Consider the following 13,298-nt stretch of genomic DNA (forward strand, 5'->3'; position numbering starts at 1 on the left):
AAGAGGAGGACAATTTTATTCAACAAGCGGACCACTCATTTTCAACCAGAGGACATGAATAAGTTAAAAAGAGGACAGAATTATTCAATCACCGGACAGATGAGGAAAAATGAAGACAGATTTTTTCAAAAAGAGGACAAATGAAATCAACACCCGGACATTCAGGAGTTGATTTCCGGACAGTTTTCTGTTGATGCATAGTATGTACACCGTGATCCCAACACGTCCCAACCCCTTTTCCAAGTGATTTTGGCCGTAAAAAATTGGGAAAAAACAAAAAAACCGGCCCTATAATTCCGGACGGGGGTCCCCCGGGGGTATTTCTTGTACAGTAGGATGCCTTGCGCAACTGTGTGCTGTACCACCGCGGCGGTCCTGCGCACGCCACCGCGGGCTGCGGCGCGTTGTGGGTGGCAGGAACTCCGAACTCGGTTCCCAACTTCCAGCTGCTGGAGTCAGCACCAGGCTACCAGCCAAACGATTCGACCTCAACCAACTCACATTCGCATTCGTGTCCCTTCAACCGTTCGAAAGACAACCTCAAGCATGGCCGGAAGATCCCAACGACCATCAACCGATCCAATCGAGGCAGCTCAAGCAGCTGGCCTCTTTACTCCGTCACTCGATCAAATACGGCCAGATAGCCTGAGGAATCTCCAAAGTTTTTTCCCCCATGGAAACACAATTGATCCGCTACCTGCTGCCCTGTCGGCGCTAATCAAATCCAAAGCTGAAGGTCGAAAAAAACACGAACTGCCCAGGCGTAAGTCAACCAGATCCAATCAATAGCCACATGAACCCCATCATACGACTGTTCTAATCTTCTTTCTTTCAAATCTGGAACAGATTTCTTTGCGAGAATCTTCAAGACGCTCATCCCAGTGCTTAAGCAAGGACGAGTGACGCACTGGTGGGAGGACAAAGAACATTACCGCGGTCTGGTACCCTTCCGTCTGGACCGAGACCTTTTACCCCGATTACGTCGCAGAATCGCTGAACTTCCTCAAGTCATGTACCCGACCAAGATGAAATCCGAGGCACTAGTCCGAGCAGCAAGTCAACATCTCCACCAGATCTCGATCGATGCAACTCAGCTCAAGATCTCGGTTTGCTTGAGTTGGGATCCATCCAAGTCTAAAGTATCTGAGGACAAGCTCATCGACTTGCCCCTCTACTACTACCCCGATCTGCCCTGGGGAATCGACCACGTCCGGGATTCGATTGCCGAACTTTTTGAAACTTACACCAAGTCAACTGGAGCCGGTATGGTTCCAGTGAAAAACCAAGAAGAGATACACTTGCTTCTGGCATTGATAGATGAAATGATTCGCGACCTAGAATCACCCCGATCGGCGATGCAGACCAAGTGGCGATTGTTTACCAGAGAGATCGAAATAATGGACCACACGCTCAACAAATGTCTGAAACCTGAGAAAGTTCGAATCAGTAACCCGCTCGAAGGTCTCGAGGACCAAAAACATCTCGAAATTGATCAATGGCGCCCACGAGAACAGATGGCCCCGCACGAAGTCCGATACGTCGAAAGCACTCTCCCAATCTTCAGACTTTCTCGAATGCTCTTGAACAAGCTGTCCAGACCGACCAACACCGACTCTCTGACCGCAAGAATGACTCTGGAGGAGTTGAACGCGATTTATCTGACCACGGACAGGATCGAGGAAGATTTGCGTGTGCTTGCCCAGCTCACATTGCAAGTTCGTCGAAGACACGGCGGTCACTGTCTGAGGGTCAATGCGGAACGTATCAAGAAAATCCTGCCACTCCTCAAGAAGCACTTCGACTCGCTGGGGCCCGAAGTCGATCAAGCCGAAATTAAGCGGGGCAAGCAATGGTGTCAGAGTTGGCAGACCCATTACGATCTCGCCGTCGAGAAGTGTCTCGAATGTTGCGGCTTTAACGACACTGACCAGTGGGAAACCGACGACAGCGAGGATGATGAATGACCGATCAACTCTCAGAAGAACTCGGCCATTTTGCCTTAATTAAAACGTCCGGTTATCTTTAGCCCCAACTCGTACTCATTCAAGATATATACCCCGTGAAACCTTACTACTCTAATTCAGACCACTTTCTCATCACACTCGAGTGATTGATGACCAAAAGAATGTGATTTTTTTCTTGAAAGAAACACTGCTTATCTTTTCCCCCTGTTTGTTCTCTGTTTTGTCAACAATGTAACATATGAAATGACAATGAATCGTTGCGAGAATTGGCTGGGTCGGCCCATGGGCGAACCCGAACTTAACACAAGTCCCTCCCTGTGCTCGCGGGGCGCGAGCACCCTCCCGCTTGCGGGAGGGACTTGTGCCTAATGTCCGATATTTGGCCTGAGGCTGCCCAGCCAAACATCTAAAAATTCCTTATATCCCCCATATCACCGTATACCCATTGGATTTCTTCACAGCCTATGGCATCATTAGAATCAGATTTTCTTTCTACATATTCTGGTGTGTTTAACACAACACCTACCCCCATCCCTTGAAAAAAAAATTGTTGTAGAAGCATGGCTTGCGAGGCCTTGCAAGGCTGAAACCGTGAGAAAGTGTCTGTACTTGACCTGCAAATGGCCCGGCGGGTCTGTCACATTGCTCAGAAAATGCCCTTACAAGAATGGCTGCTGAGTGGCCAGTTCTTGATGAATTTACTTGAAAAAACATGTACAAGACAGCTGAGATCAAGGGCTAGACATGGCCAACTGGGATTTGGATTATGAGGTGATACCAAGTTGTAGGAGAGTTGTAAACACAAAATCACACATTTTCATTGAAAAACCCCGTCAGCCTCAGGCCAGATATGGGACATTAGTCCTAAGCCTCTCCTTTGGAGACGCTTTGCGCCTCCTCGGAGAGGCTTAGTTAAGCTCGGGGCGAACCGCGCTAAGCAGCTCTTAGCTTGTGTTTGGACAGAAACATTTTATTTGCACACTCAAGTGTGCCATCCACATGAGCTTGTATAGCAGGTCTTAATTGAGAATCCATGGTCATTTACAGCAGATTCAGAAAAGGATGGCAGTCCGACAAAATTTTGGGCCTTCTCCCAAAATATTGTTGAGCCTGCAGGCCATGCAACTGAACTGGGAGGTGCAGATGTCTGGCGGACCTGCCAAACTGAGTCCAAAGCTCAAATTAACAGGATTTGAAATCCAGAAAAATCATCTCCGCAAGGCTCCCATACGCCAATGACTCAGACTGGTCCGGCAGGGCCAACCTTTTTGTAGGGGTGCACCCGTTGTATCCCCCCAGCTTTCCCCTCATCCGCCACCAACACTCAACCCTTCATTCTCAATCCAACAACTGCAACCCTTACAAGTCAAATTTCCAATTTTACAATCCCAGAAACCACTTTTAAAATGTCCAATCAGCATTAAACTTACACTCAGTACTTCGACCAGCCAGCGCCTATCACCTTGGCCTCCAGAGCTGGCCCATGGTACCAAAACCCAACACCTGCCTTGGGTTCCTTTGGCATCAAAACCAGCAATTCAGTGAGCCCCGGCCAACTGAACAATGCCATCCACCCCAGACAAAATCATCATGGTGCCCCCGGCAACTTCGGCACTCCAAGCGGCATCGGTCACCCCAACTCCAATTTCCACGCTCCTACCAGTTACCCGAGTAGATATCATCCTGGCACGCAATTCCACCCTCCGACTGGCTCCCACAGCGGGATTGGTCCTGCTCCCCTTTTCTCCACAGGTGATTGGTTCTGGTACCTGGGAAAACCAAACCAGTATCAGTAGCGGCAGGAAAACGGTTTGTGGCACAAGGAGGGCAGTGGTCATCAACGGCAAGATCAAACCCGCTTGGGTAACCAGTAGCTGCAGGGAAACGTTTAGCAGGACCAATCCCGCTGTCGGAGCCACTTGGAGGGTGGAATTGTGTGCCAGGATGATATCCACTCAGGCAACTGGTAGGAGCGTGGAAATTGGAGCTGGGGTGACCAATGCCGCTTGGAGTGCCGAAGTTGCCAGGGGCACCATGATGATTTTGTCTGGGGTGGATGGCATTGTTCAGTTGGCTGGGGCTCACTAAATTTCTGGTTTTGATGCCAAAGGAACCCAAGGCAGGTGTTGGGTTTTGGTACCATGGGCCAGCTCTGGAGGCCAAGGTGATAGGCGCTGGCTGGTCGAAGTACTGAGTGTAAATTTAATGCTGATTGGACATTTTAAAAGTGGTTTCTGGGATTGTAAAATTGGAAATCTGACTTGTAAGGGTTGCAGTTGTTGGATTTAGAATGAAGGGTTGAGTGTTGGTGGCGGATGGGGGGGAAAGCTGGGGGGGATACAAAAAGAATGGCCCTGCTGGACCAGTCTGAGTCATTGGTGTTGGAGATGATTTTTCTGGATTTCAAATCCTGTTTTGAGCTTTGGACTCAGTTTGGCAGGTTTGCCAGACATCTGCACCTCCCAGTTCAGATGAATGGCCTGCAGGCTCAAAAATATTTTGGGAGGAGGCCCAAATTTTTGTTGGACTGCCATATGTCCTAATTTTATGAATCTGCTGTGCACATATTTGTAAAACAATGGCAGTCCACAAAAAATTGCATGTCCTCCAAAAATCACAGCCTGCAGGTTGTGCATCCGAACTGGAGGTGGCAGGGGCTTACCTGCCAAACAGCATTACAAAGTTCCAAGAGGATTTGAAATGCTTGAGATGTTAAGATAGTGTATCATATTCTTATAGAGCTTTATGCTTCTACTCCATACACCCACAAGCTGGGCCAGGCCCATATCATGTACCATCTTATATAGTTCAGCCCCTGTCTCAGTTGTCTTATCTTTTACTTCACTGAATGATTCTTATACATTGACTCAATGCTCCTGGACTATTTCCTTGACATCTTGTCATCTCTCACTTACTCATCATGTCACCCAAGTTCCCCTCAACAGAAGATCCATCTCTGCCAGGCTGCCATACACCAATGACTCCGACTGGTATGGCAGGGCCATCTTTTTCTTATCCCCCCAGCTTTCCCTGCATCTGCCGCTAAGAATTAACCTTTGATTCTCAACCCAACAACTGAAACCATTACAACTCAAATTTCTGTTGCCATCCCAAGAATCAATTTTAAAATTTCCAATCCGCATCACACTCAGTACTTAGCGCCAATAACCTTCTCCGGAGCTGGCCCAATCAACACCCATATGCCCCATGAATCAGCCTTATACCAAACCCCATCACCTGCCATGGGTTCTTTTGGCATTGAAACCAGAAATTTAGTGAGCCCCGGCCAACTTAACAATGTCATCCACCCCAGACAACATGGTACCCCCGGCAACTTTGGCACTCCAACTTCCAAGCGGCATTGGTCACGCCAACTCCAATTTCCACACTCCTACCAAATTGCTGGTTTTGATGCCAAAAGAACCCATGGCAGGTGTTGGGGTTTGGTACCAGGCTTATTTGTGCAATATATGGGTGTCAATTGAGCCAGCTCAAGAGGACAATATGATTGGCACTGGTTGCTCAAAGTACTGAGTGTGATGTGGATTGGACATTTCAAAATTGATTTCTGGGATTGTAATGGAAATTTGAGTTGGTTTTTGGATTCAGAATAAAGGGCCAATTGCTGGTGGTGCATGGTGGGAAATCTACAAATAGGGTGGCTCTGCCATACCAGTCGGAGTCTTTGGCGTATGGGAGCCTGGCGGAGATGGATCTTCAGCATTTCCAATCCTCATGGAACTTTGTAACCCTGTTTGGCAGGCACACCCTTGCAGTTTGCAACCTGACCTGAAGGCCGTGTTTTTGGTGATGGAAAGTCATCCACTGCCATCCTTTTATGAATCTGCTGTTATGGTACAACTCAAAATTGCATATGTCACTGTTCACATAAAATCATAAAGCCAATTTTGGCTGGGAGATGTTAGCGTGCATAAAACTTAAAGTGACATCTCCCAGCCAAAATTGCAGTTTAAGATTTTATGTAAAAAAATCTTATGCAATTTTGAATACCATATGTATTTCTTTCTCGAAATCAATTTCGACAACCTCAAAATTCATATTTTCCTAAAATTTTAAGTTGGCAAATTGCACAGGCTCGACCGGGGCCCCGTGCGGATGGTGCAAAATATATACCCCGCAAGAAAATTGCCGGATCCAGTCAAGACCCAACTGGTATGTATCGTATCCGGGAAATTTGTAACAACACAAATAGTTTAGGAAGGTTTAGTAGAAGAACAATATGTAGCAGCCGGCAAATCTCAGATATCAACAGACAAACCACAGACATAAATAAACAAAAGAAAACCGCAGCTGAGACCAGAAGACGTGCAGAATGAACCAACAAAACACATATAGTTATAATTATATTTTAATTAACCGCTTAAACGAATATGATTCTAAATAAAATGGTATTATAAACAAATCACAATTAGAGAACACCATCCAAGGGTAAAAGTGTCATTTTCGTTACTGATCGAAGCGAGCGCATTCCCACACAATAGATAAAGAAGGTTCCTGTTCTTCATGCAGAATGACCGGCGGAGTGTCTGTCCAATCTGCGATGATCGGTAAGCCAGGACAAAAAGAACTAATGATAGATGGTTAACATTCGGATGCGGTCAATTTGTGAGCACCATTAAAGAGAGATTGACTTACCTCGGTGAACTTGGAAGATGAGACTTCTCGAAAGGCTTGGAAGGGATTTGGTTTCCGACAAAGCATTTGTGGACGGTGACTTTGACTTCATTGTCATATGAGAACCAAGAGAAAGATGATCAGGAATTTGTCCTATAATTAAAATGTGAGCAAGATGAATGAATGTCACACATACCTTTTGAGAATGGCCACTGGAATTGGAATCCGCGAGCTCGGCGATGATCGTAAATATCGTCGTCATTACTGATTTCGTAATCACAAATAGGTTCGATATTCCCGGCAAGAAAACATCTTCCGGTCAAGAAGAATCCATCCAGAAAAACTTTGACCACCATGTCAAATGGGATCGGACCTGACGAAAGCCTGACCGTAAACCTCCCGTTTCGAGGCATCTCAGATCTGACGGTGATACTTTTAGACGAGTATAGTATCTTGGGAACGCTCTCGGGAAATGGCTTTTTGCCTTCGTCGAGTAGATGGGCTGTGAGAAACTGAAGCTTTGGCATGACTGGCTATTATATGGGGTTGGAAGGTTGCTGAACGAGTGTCTTAATTTTTACAATATTAAACTTTTTCAGTCGAGGCTAGTAAAATTCGAGATAAGCAGCAGGATAGAGAGTGAATATTGAAGTTCCTGTCTTCCTGGGCTGGAATAAATAATAAGGCGAAACTCACTGAGAAAGGAGCCACACTTGATTCATTGAGATAAAACGGCGAGACAAAGAGGTGTGAGACCGAAAGGCATGCAACGTCTTCGGTGCCACATTGTTAGATGGCATCAACGTTCAGCTGCGATCATCCCTTTGAGCAAGCCAGACCCGTTGATGGAACGCATGGAATATCGCCAGCTGGTTGTAGCCTTGGCAAGACATGCGATCCAGGATAGCAGGAAGAAAGGTATGGACGCTGTATGATGCCGAAGTTCCCTTGATCTGTAAGATGCCGAAGCTCCCCTGATGGAACAAAGGCTTGATGTGGACTCGTTATACTTCATCGACCCGCTCGTTGGTTGATTCATATGATCAATCGAAGCCCAAGCATCAATTAAGGGGGGCTAGACCCGCTGAGTCTAGTCAGAGCTTGCAACTCGGTCCGAAATGAACCTTTTTCCTGCGTGCTCTTTGTACTTTGGCTAGATGTACATAATGGAATCTTCATTTTTATCTCACTCGGATTTGTGACTTCTCGAGGAAGCAAGTTGGAGTGAGCGTACCTTGCGTACGATGCATGTTAATTGTTAGGGGTTTACCCTCGTCGATCAGATACCCAGCATCTCATCACGATTGATGATGGACGTGGCAAGCTCCTTGCACTTTGGGATTGGATTTGAAGGCATAAGCAGCAAACAACCGTTGAGAGGATGTGAAACGTATGTAACAGGCGGGTGACAGCCATCTGCTGAAGTCTCACTCCACCACACACAAACTTGCCAATCGGAGTGAAGTTGTGAACCACTTGACATCGCATGGAGACCTTGGATCCCACCCAGCATCCCCATCGAAGGTTCAATCCCCTCACGCATGAGTGGGTTATCTGTTCGCGTCAGTTCTGTTTCAACGAGGCTATCATCAGAACTCTGCAGAAGAGTTGGTTCATGTGCACCAGACAGACAGAATTGATTATTTCCCGTATCATTTAAAGCTCACCGTAATAATCGACCATGGCAAGGTCAAGTCGAAGCAGCTGAGCAGACTCAGTTCCCGTCCTACGACCCGAAATGTTATCTGTGTCCCAACAACACCCGGGCCGGTGGCCAGCTCACTGAAAATTATACCTCAACATACTTTTTCGAAGTTTGCTGAACTGTTCTCTATCCAGATCAAAGAAGAGTTGGTGCTACTGAGATGCTCATCACTGCCGTCCTTTATCTATTTATTTTGATGTTCAGAACGACTTTGCTGCTGTAAATGATTTGGAAGTTTCTCAAAAATGCGGTACGCCCATCTCACACTCACTCACCCAACAAATTACCAACCCTTCTTTATTTGCATGATTCTGATTTCTTGTTCTCTGATATGGCATAGCCCCAGATTCGGATCCGCTGCGCATGGTGCTTCATCGAACCGAACCTGCTCGAGGAAAATGCTACGTGATCTGCTACAACCCGCGTCATGACTTGACTATGGCTGAGCTTACCCCAGAAGAAATCTTACCGATCATCAAAGCGTGGTAAGTCATTCTTTGGCTGTGGTCATGTTTGCTTTTCTTTTCTGCCCATTAAGCAGTTATAATTCACACGTTTCGTCACCTAGGATCGAGCTATATTCTAAAATCAAAAGAGAGCAGCCATTTATTAAGTACATCCAAATGTAAGTCCCGCATGAGTATGCCAGCTCGGTCCACCTTAGCGCTCTCCCAACATCAATATTATCATATTTATAACCAATATGCCTTGGGGGTTTGCAATCTAATCTGACTGGTTTTTATTTTTGCGTTAGATTTGAAAACAAAGGCGCAATGATGGGCTGCTCCAACCCACATCCTCACGGACAAGTCAGCAGCAATAAGTAGAAACCCCAGAGCTTAGGATATCATTCGAATTCTGATTTCGCATGGATATCTTCGTCTTACGCAGGTCTGGGCTCTGTCGTACATTCCGACCATCCCGACGAAAGTCTTGAAATCGCAAGAAGACTTTGCCAGCTCGACCATCAATGTTCCTGGTTCGGCCCGACTTGAAGATGGCCGGCCGAGTCTGCTGTTGTCCTATGCCCATTCGGAGCTGTACCCAGAACACTCAGCTCGTGTTCTTCATCGCTCTGAGTTCTTCGTGGCAGTGGTCCCCTTCTGGGCCACTTGGCCTTTCGAAGTGCTCGTCCTGCCCCACTCTCACCACATACCCAGGCTTCTCGACCTGCCTCCTCAGGCCGATCTTGACCTTGCAAGGGTCCTTTCCCATGTTACGCGCGCATACAACAATCTTTTTCGATGTAGCTTCCCTTACAGCATGGCTATATTCCAAGCTCCTCCTCACGCTGAAGCCTCCGTCGCCCAACTCCATATTTCATTCTGCCCTCCGCTGTTGCGCTCCGCAAGCATTCGGAAATTTCTGGTCGGGTAGGTGGTTTCCAAAAGTAGCCTACTCAATCTTTTGCTTTCTTAGTGGCGAACTTATCAGGATCTTTTGTGCCTCCTTGTCCGCTGGTTCCATCAGATTCGAGATGTTCGGGGAAGCTCAACGAGATCTGACACCTGAATTAGCCGCTGAGAAGTTGCGGGCAGCAGCGCTTCAACCGTATTTTAGATAGAAGGTCAATCCTAAACAACAGACCCAAGGTCTTGATTTTCCTGTTTGTTGGTCCATGTCAGTTGATCCTTAATGTATCTATTGCCTTGAAAACCAGCCATTGTCAAGAAGGAGAGTCGTTGAAAACAATAATATCAATCAAAATGCAAGAAAAAGCCCCATTGTTTTTTAGAAGTCACTACTGGCTTTATCTACCTTCAGCTAGAGTAAGCGAAGTAGTTTTCGGTCCCTCGGCCTTTCCACTTCAAGGCGCTCATAATAAAACAAGTTTTCCGCACTTAATCTCTCCTCTCTCATCTTGTATTTTTCCTTACGTTGCGTACTTGACATCAACTATTGTCGACCTTGAACAATGCTCATCTTTGCGGTTTAGTAACTGTTTCCTCACAGCCTTCTGTCCAAAACATCGGCTGCAGGAGGACATAACTGCGGAGACTCAGTTTCAAACAAAAAAACAGTTTGCCAAGTCATTGTCTGGCTTTGCACTGTATTATCTTTGGTTCTTGATCCCATACTCATGCGAGATTTGAATCAGGCACAGCGATATCGACTTGGCACAGGGAGAGGGAAGATGAATCATCAAAGTATCTTAAATAACTTGTTTTCCATGGGCATCGAAGGCTTATCTGAGCAGGTTGAAAATAAAATGCAACCCCTCCGCAACGTTGATGTTCATTCCTTGTTCTCAAGGACTTTCACGGCCGTTGAATCTACTAATCCACAGGGCTTACCACACTTGCGATGAGCAACGCCAGTGGGACTAAGATCAAATAAAATATCGTAGGTAAATTGGGGGCGCATAGTGTTGTAAATTGGCAATGGAGGGTCTAGAAAGTGCTGCTCTTGAGGAATAAGGAAACCTCTTAACGATTGGGGGCGCCACTAGGACATTCATCGCAGGATGGGACAACATAGTTTGATCTGTTGAGTATTACCAGTCCATGACGATAACAATCATAGGGCATAGGAGTTGGGACAAGCACAATGCAGTCGGGGCAAGGTAATTTTATGAGACGGGAGGGGTGACATTTCGAATCATTTATGTTGAGCAGCGGCGGCGGCGTGCTTTCGCGACTTGACAGCTGCCAGCTTGGCCTTGCGCTCAGCCTGGCGTTTGGCTACAACCTCCTTGTACTCGGCGACTTGTGCCTTCTGGGCTTCGTTGCGGCGACGGTTCAATGATCGGAGATGTCTTCGGCGTTGAAGACGGATCTGGAGATGGAAAGTCGACCCAGCTTCAGCTGAATACAAATTTGGTGGGGAACAAGACGGAGGCGATGACTCACCGGAGTGACCAATCGTTGGATCTTGGGGGCCTTGGTGTAGGGCTTGGCTTCCGGGTTCTTGGCGCTCTTAACTTCACGGCGAACGACAAACTTGCGGACATCATCTTCCTTGGTGAGGTTGAAGAATCGGCGGATCTTGGTAGCTCGCTTGGGACCGAGACGACGGGGGAGGACGTTGTCGGTCAATCCGGCGATGTCATGATCGCCTTGCTTGATGACGATGAGGGACAAGGCGGCGATATCGGAGGCGACGATGCATCCGCGGACGGATTTACGTTTGCGCTCACCGACCCGACGGGCGCGGAAGCACGAGTGACCCTCGCCGAGCAAAAGGCGAACTCGCTTGGGTGTCAGGACACCTTGTTTCATGGGGAACTGAGTAAGAGGAAGATAGGCATCAGTGGGTTGTGGGCAATGCGGTTTGAATGAAAAGACACTCACACCTTGCTTGTCGTTTCCTCCGGAGATTCTGAAAGTGTAGCCCTTGAACTCATCTCCGAGGGCATCAGCTTCAACATCCTGACCCATCCCTGGTTGAATCCCAAAGTCAGGGGATGAGCAATTGGACATAAATTGGAATGACCATAACCTAACGAAAGAGTCAGAGGGGGGTTGCCTACGTTTTTCGTAGAAGATTCGGGTCCTACGCTCGTCATCGATCTCGATACTCTTTTGTTGACCGGTGGCTGGGTTGGCGATGTTGAGCTTCATGGTGGTCGGTTATTCGTGGCCTTCACGTTCGGAGGGAAGACTGAGGAAGAAGGAAAGCGATCAACTTTTTAATGTCGACGGTGTCCCATCAGGTTCCTGTAGGCTGACTTACGAGTGAAGTGTTTGTCAGCGATGGAGCTCAACCCGGGCGAAAGTGTCCTGCCGACCTTGGTAGTGTTCCTGCTGCGCACAGCCCAATCGGCGGGAGCGGGGTCGTGGGGGGCCGCAGCGGTTAGGTTAACGCAGTTGTCCCTCTCACACTACAGCCAGTCGACTCTCCGGCAGCCTGGTCCCGGCCCACCCGTCCCGGGACAGCAGACGAACGACCAGCCATAGCAGACACCGACTTGCTACCGACACCGACTACCGACCGCCTCAAGTCACGAGCTCGGTGAGCTTTACCTTCTGCGCCATGTGACCTAAGAAATCACTTGAGGCTTTTCTGGCATTGCTGGACCTGTCCTGACGGCCTCTCTTTTCTAATTGCTTCGTACTGCGACCGCCAAATCCCCAATCAGCCCCGAAAAACTCTTAGCCATTCATCATGGTAAGGTTTACTCTGCCATTTACATAATTCATTCCAACTGACCGGTCTTACATTGTGCCTGGACTAACAAATAATTATTTCCTTTCTCAACAGGGTCGTATGCACAATCCCCACAAGGGTATCGCCGGTTCCGCTCTTCCCTATAAGCGAACCCCCGCACGATGGCTCAAGGTCACCCCTCAGGAGGTCTCAGAGCAGATCTTCAAGTTGGCCCGTAAGGGTATGACCCCCTCCCAGATTGGTGTTGTCCTCCGAGACAGTCACGGTATCGCTCAAGTCAAGAGTGTCACCGGTTCTAAAATCCTCCGTATCCTCAAGGGCAATGGTCCGTCACATTGCTGGACTTCAATCATCCTACATCTTGTCCTAAGTATTTCTCATCATATCGTCCATTACTTTAGGTCTTGCCCCTGAGATTCCTGAGGATCTCTACCACCTGATCAAGAAGGCAGTCTCTGTCCGAAAACACTTGGAGCGCAACCGAAAGGACAAGGACTCCAAGGTCAGTATTTGCCCGCTCCCCAGTTTTTCTTCTTATCCAAAGCTTATCGACTTTCTCCACTCTAGTTCCGTCTCATCTTGATCGAATCCCGAATCCACCGTCTCACCCGATACTACAAGACCAAGTCCCAGCTCTCACCATCCTTCAAGTACGAGAGTGCCACCGCTTCCACGTTGGTATCATAAGCATGTTTCTACAATCAGGTCACTTGAGTCCGCTCTCCGTCCCGCTCAACAAGTTATGGTGCAATTAGAATTGCTGTTGTTCCTCAAAACCCATCATGCGTAACATCTATGAAAATGAATGTGACTAAGAGATCATCATGTTGGCCCCTGCAGTTGAAGCGCCTAACAATAACAACTGCTCCCTGGAAGCTTGCTTACTG

At 47.6% G+C, this 13,298-nt stretch overlaps 6 protein-coding genes across 6 annotated transcripts; 4 read left to right on the forward strand and 2 right to left on the reverse strand.

Annotated features, from left to right (window-relative positions):
• Nucleotides 1–546: 546 nt before the first annotated feature.
• Nucleotides 547–1,964, forward strand: PtA15_6A87 (uncharacterized protein; the record flags this gene model as incomplete). Its single annotated transcript, XM_053170630.1, has 2 exons — nucleotides 547–763; nucleotides 847–1,964. The coding sequence occupies 2 exons, from the start codon at nucleotides 547–549 to the stop codon at nucleotides 1,962–1,964; spliced, it is 1,335 nt and encodes a 444-aa protein (XP_053021014.1).
• A 1,563-nt stretch (nucleotides 1,965–3,527) lies between these two features.
• On the forward strand, nucleotides 3,528–4,052 carry PtA15_6A88 (uncharacterized protein; the record flags this gene model as incomplete). Its single annotated transcript, XM_053170641.1, has 1 exon — nucleotides 3,528–4,052. The coding sequence occupies one exon, from the start codon at nucleotides 3,528–3,530 to the stop codon at nucleotides 4,050–4,052; it is 525 nt and encodes a 174-aa protein (XP_053021015.1).
• A 2,379-nt stretch (nucleotides 4,053–6,431) lies between these two features.
• PtA15_6A89 (uncharacterized protein) lies at nucleotides 6,432–7,126 on the reverse strand (the record flags this gene model as incomplete). The annotated part of the gene is made up of 3 exons (XM_053170652.1): nucleotides 6,432–6,552; nucleotides 6,621–6,705; nucleotides 6,796–7,126. The coding sequence occupies 3 exons, from the start codon at nucleotides 7,124–7,126 to the stop codon at nucleotides 6,432–6,434; spliced, it is 537 nt and encodes a 178-aa protein (XP_053021016.1).
• A 959-nt stretch (nucleotides 7,127–8,085) lies between these two features.
• PtA15_6A90 (uncharacterized protein) lies at nucleotides 8,086–9,868 on the forward strand (the record flags this gene model as incomplete). The annotated part of the gene is made up of 8 exons (XM_053170661.1): nucleotides 8,086–8,161; nucleotides 8,262–8,413; nucleotides 8,509–8,554; nucleotides 8,645–8,789; nucleotides 8,873–8,929; nucleotides 9,059–9,113; nucleotides 9,196–9,677; nucleotides 9,775–9,868. The coding sequence occupies 8 exons, from the start codon at nucleotides 8,086–8,088 to the stop codon at nucleotides 9,866–9,868; spliced, it is 1,107 nt and encodes a 368-aa protein (XP_053021017.1).
• A 1,034-nt stretch (nucleotides 9,869–10,902) lies between these two features.
• PtA15_6A91 (uncharacterized protein) lies at nucleotides 10,903–11,864 on the reverse strand (the record flags this gene model as incomplete). Its single annotated transcript, XM_053170662.1, has 4 exons — nucleotides 10,903–11,079; nucleotides 11,154–11,528; nucleotides 11,595–11,683; nucleotides 11,774–11,864. The coding sequence occupies 4 exons, from the start codon at nucleotides 11,862–11,864 to the stop codon at nucleotides 10,903–10,905; spliced, it is 732 nt and encodes a 243-aa protein (XP_053021018.1).
• Nucleotides 11,865–12,408: 544 nt separating this feature from the next.
• On the forward strand, nucleotides 12,409–13,098 carry PtA15_6A92 (uncharacterized protein; the record flags this gene model as incomplete). Its single annotated transcript, XM_053170663.1, has 4 exons — nucleotides 12,409–12,411; nucleotides 12,505–12,736; nucleotides 12,813–12,913; nucleotides 12,979–13,098. The coding sequence occupies 4 exons, from the start codon at nucleotides 12,409–12,411 to the stop codon at nucleotides 13,096–13,098; spliced, it is 456 nt and encodes a 151-aa protein (XP_053021019.1).
• Between the last annotated feature and the right edge of the window lie 200 nt (nucleotides 13,099–13,298).

The sequence above is a fragment of the Puccinia triticina genome, chromosome 6A (assembly GCF_026914185.1).
Source record: "Puccinia triticina chromosome 6A, complete sequence".
NCBI lineage: Eukaryota > Fungi > Basidiomycota > Pucciniomycetes > Pucciniales > Pucciniaceae > Puccinia > Puccinia triticina.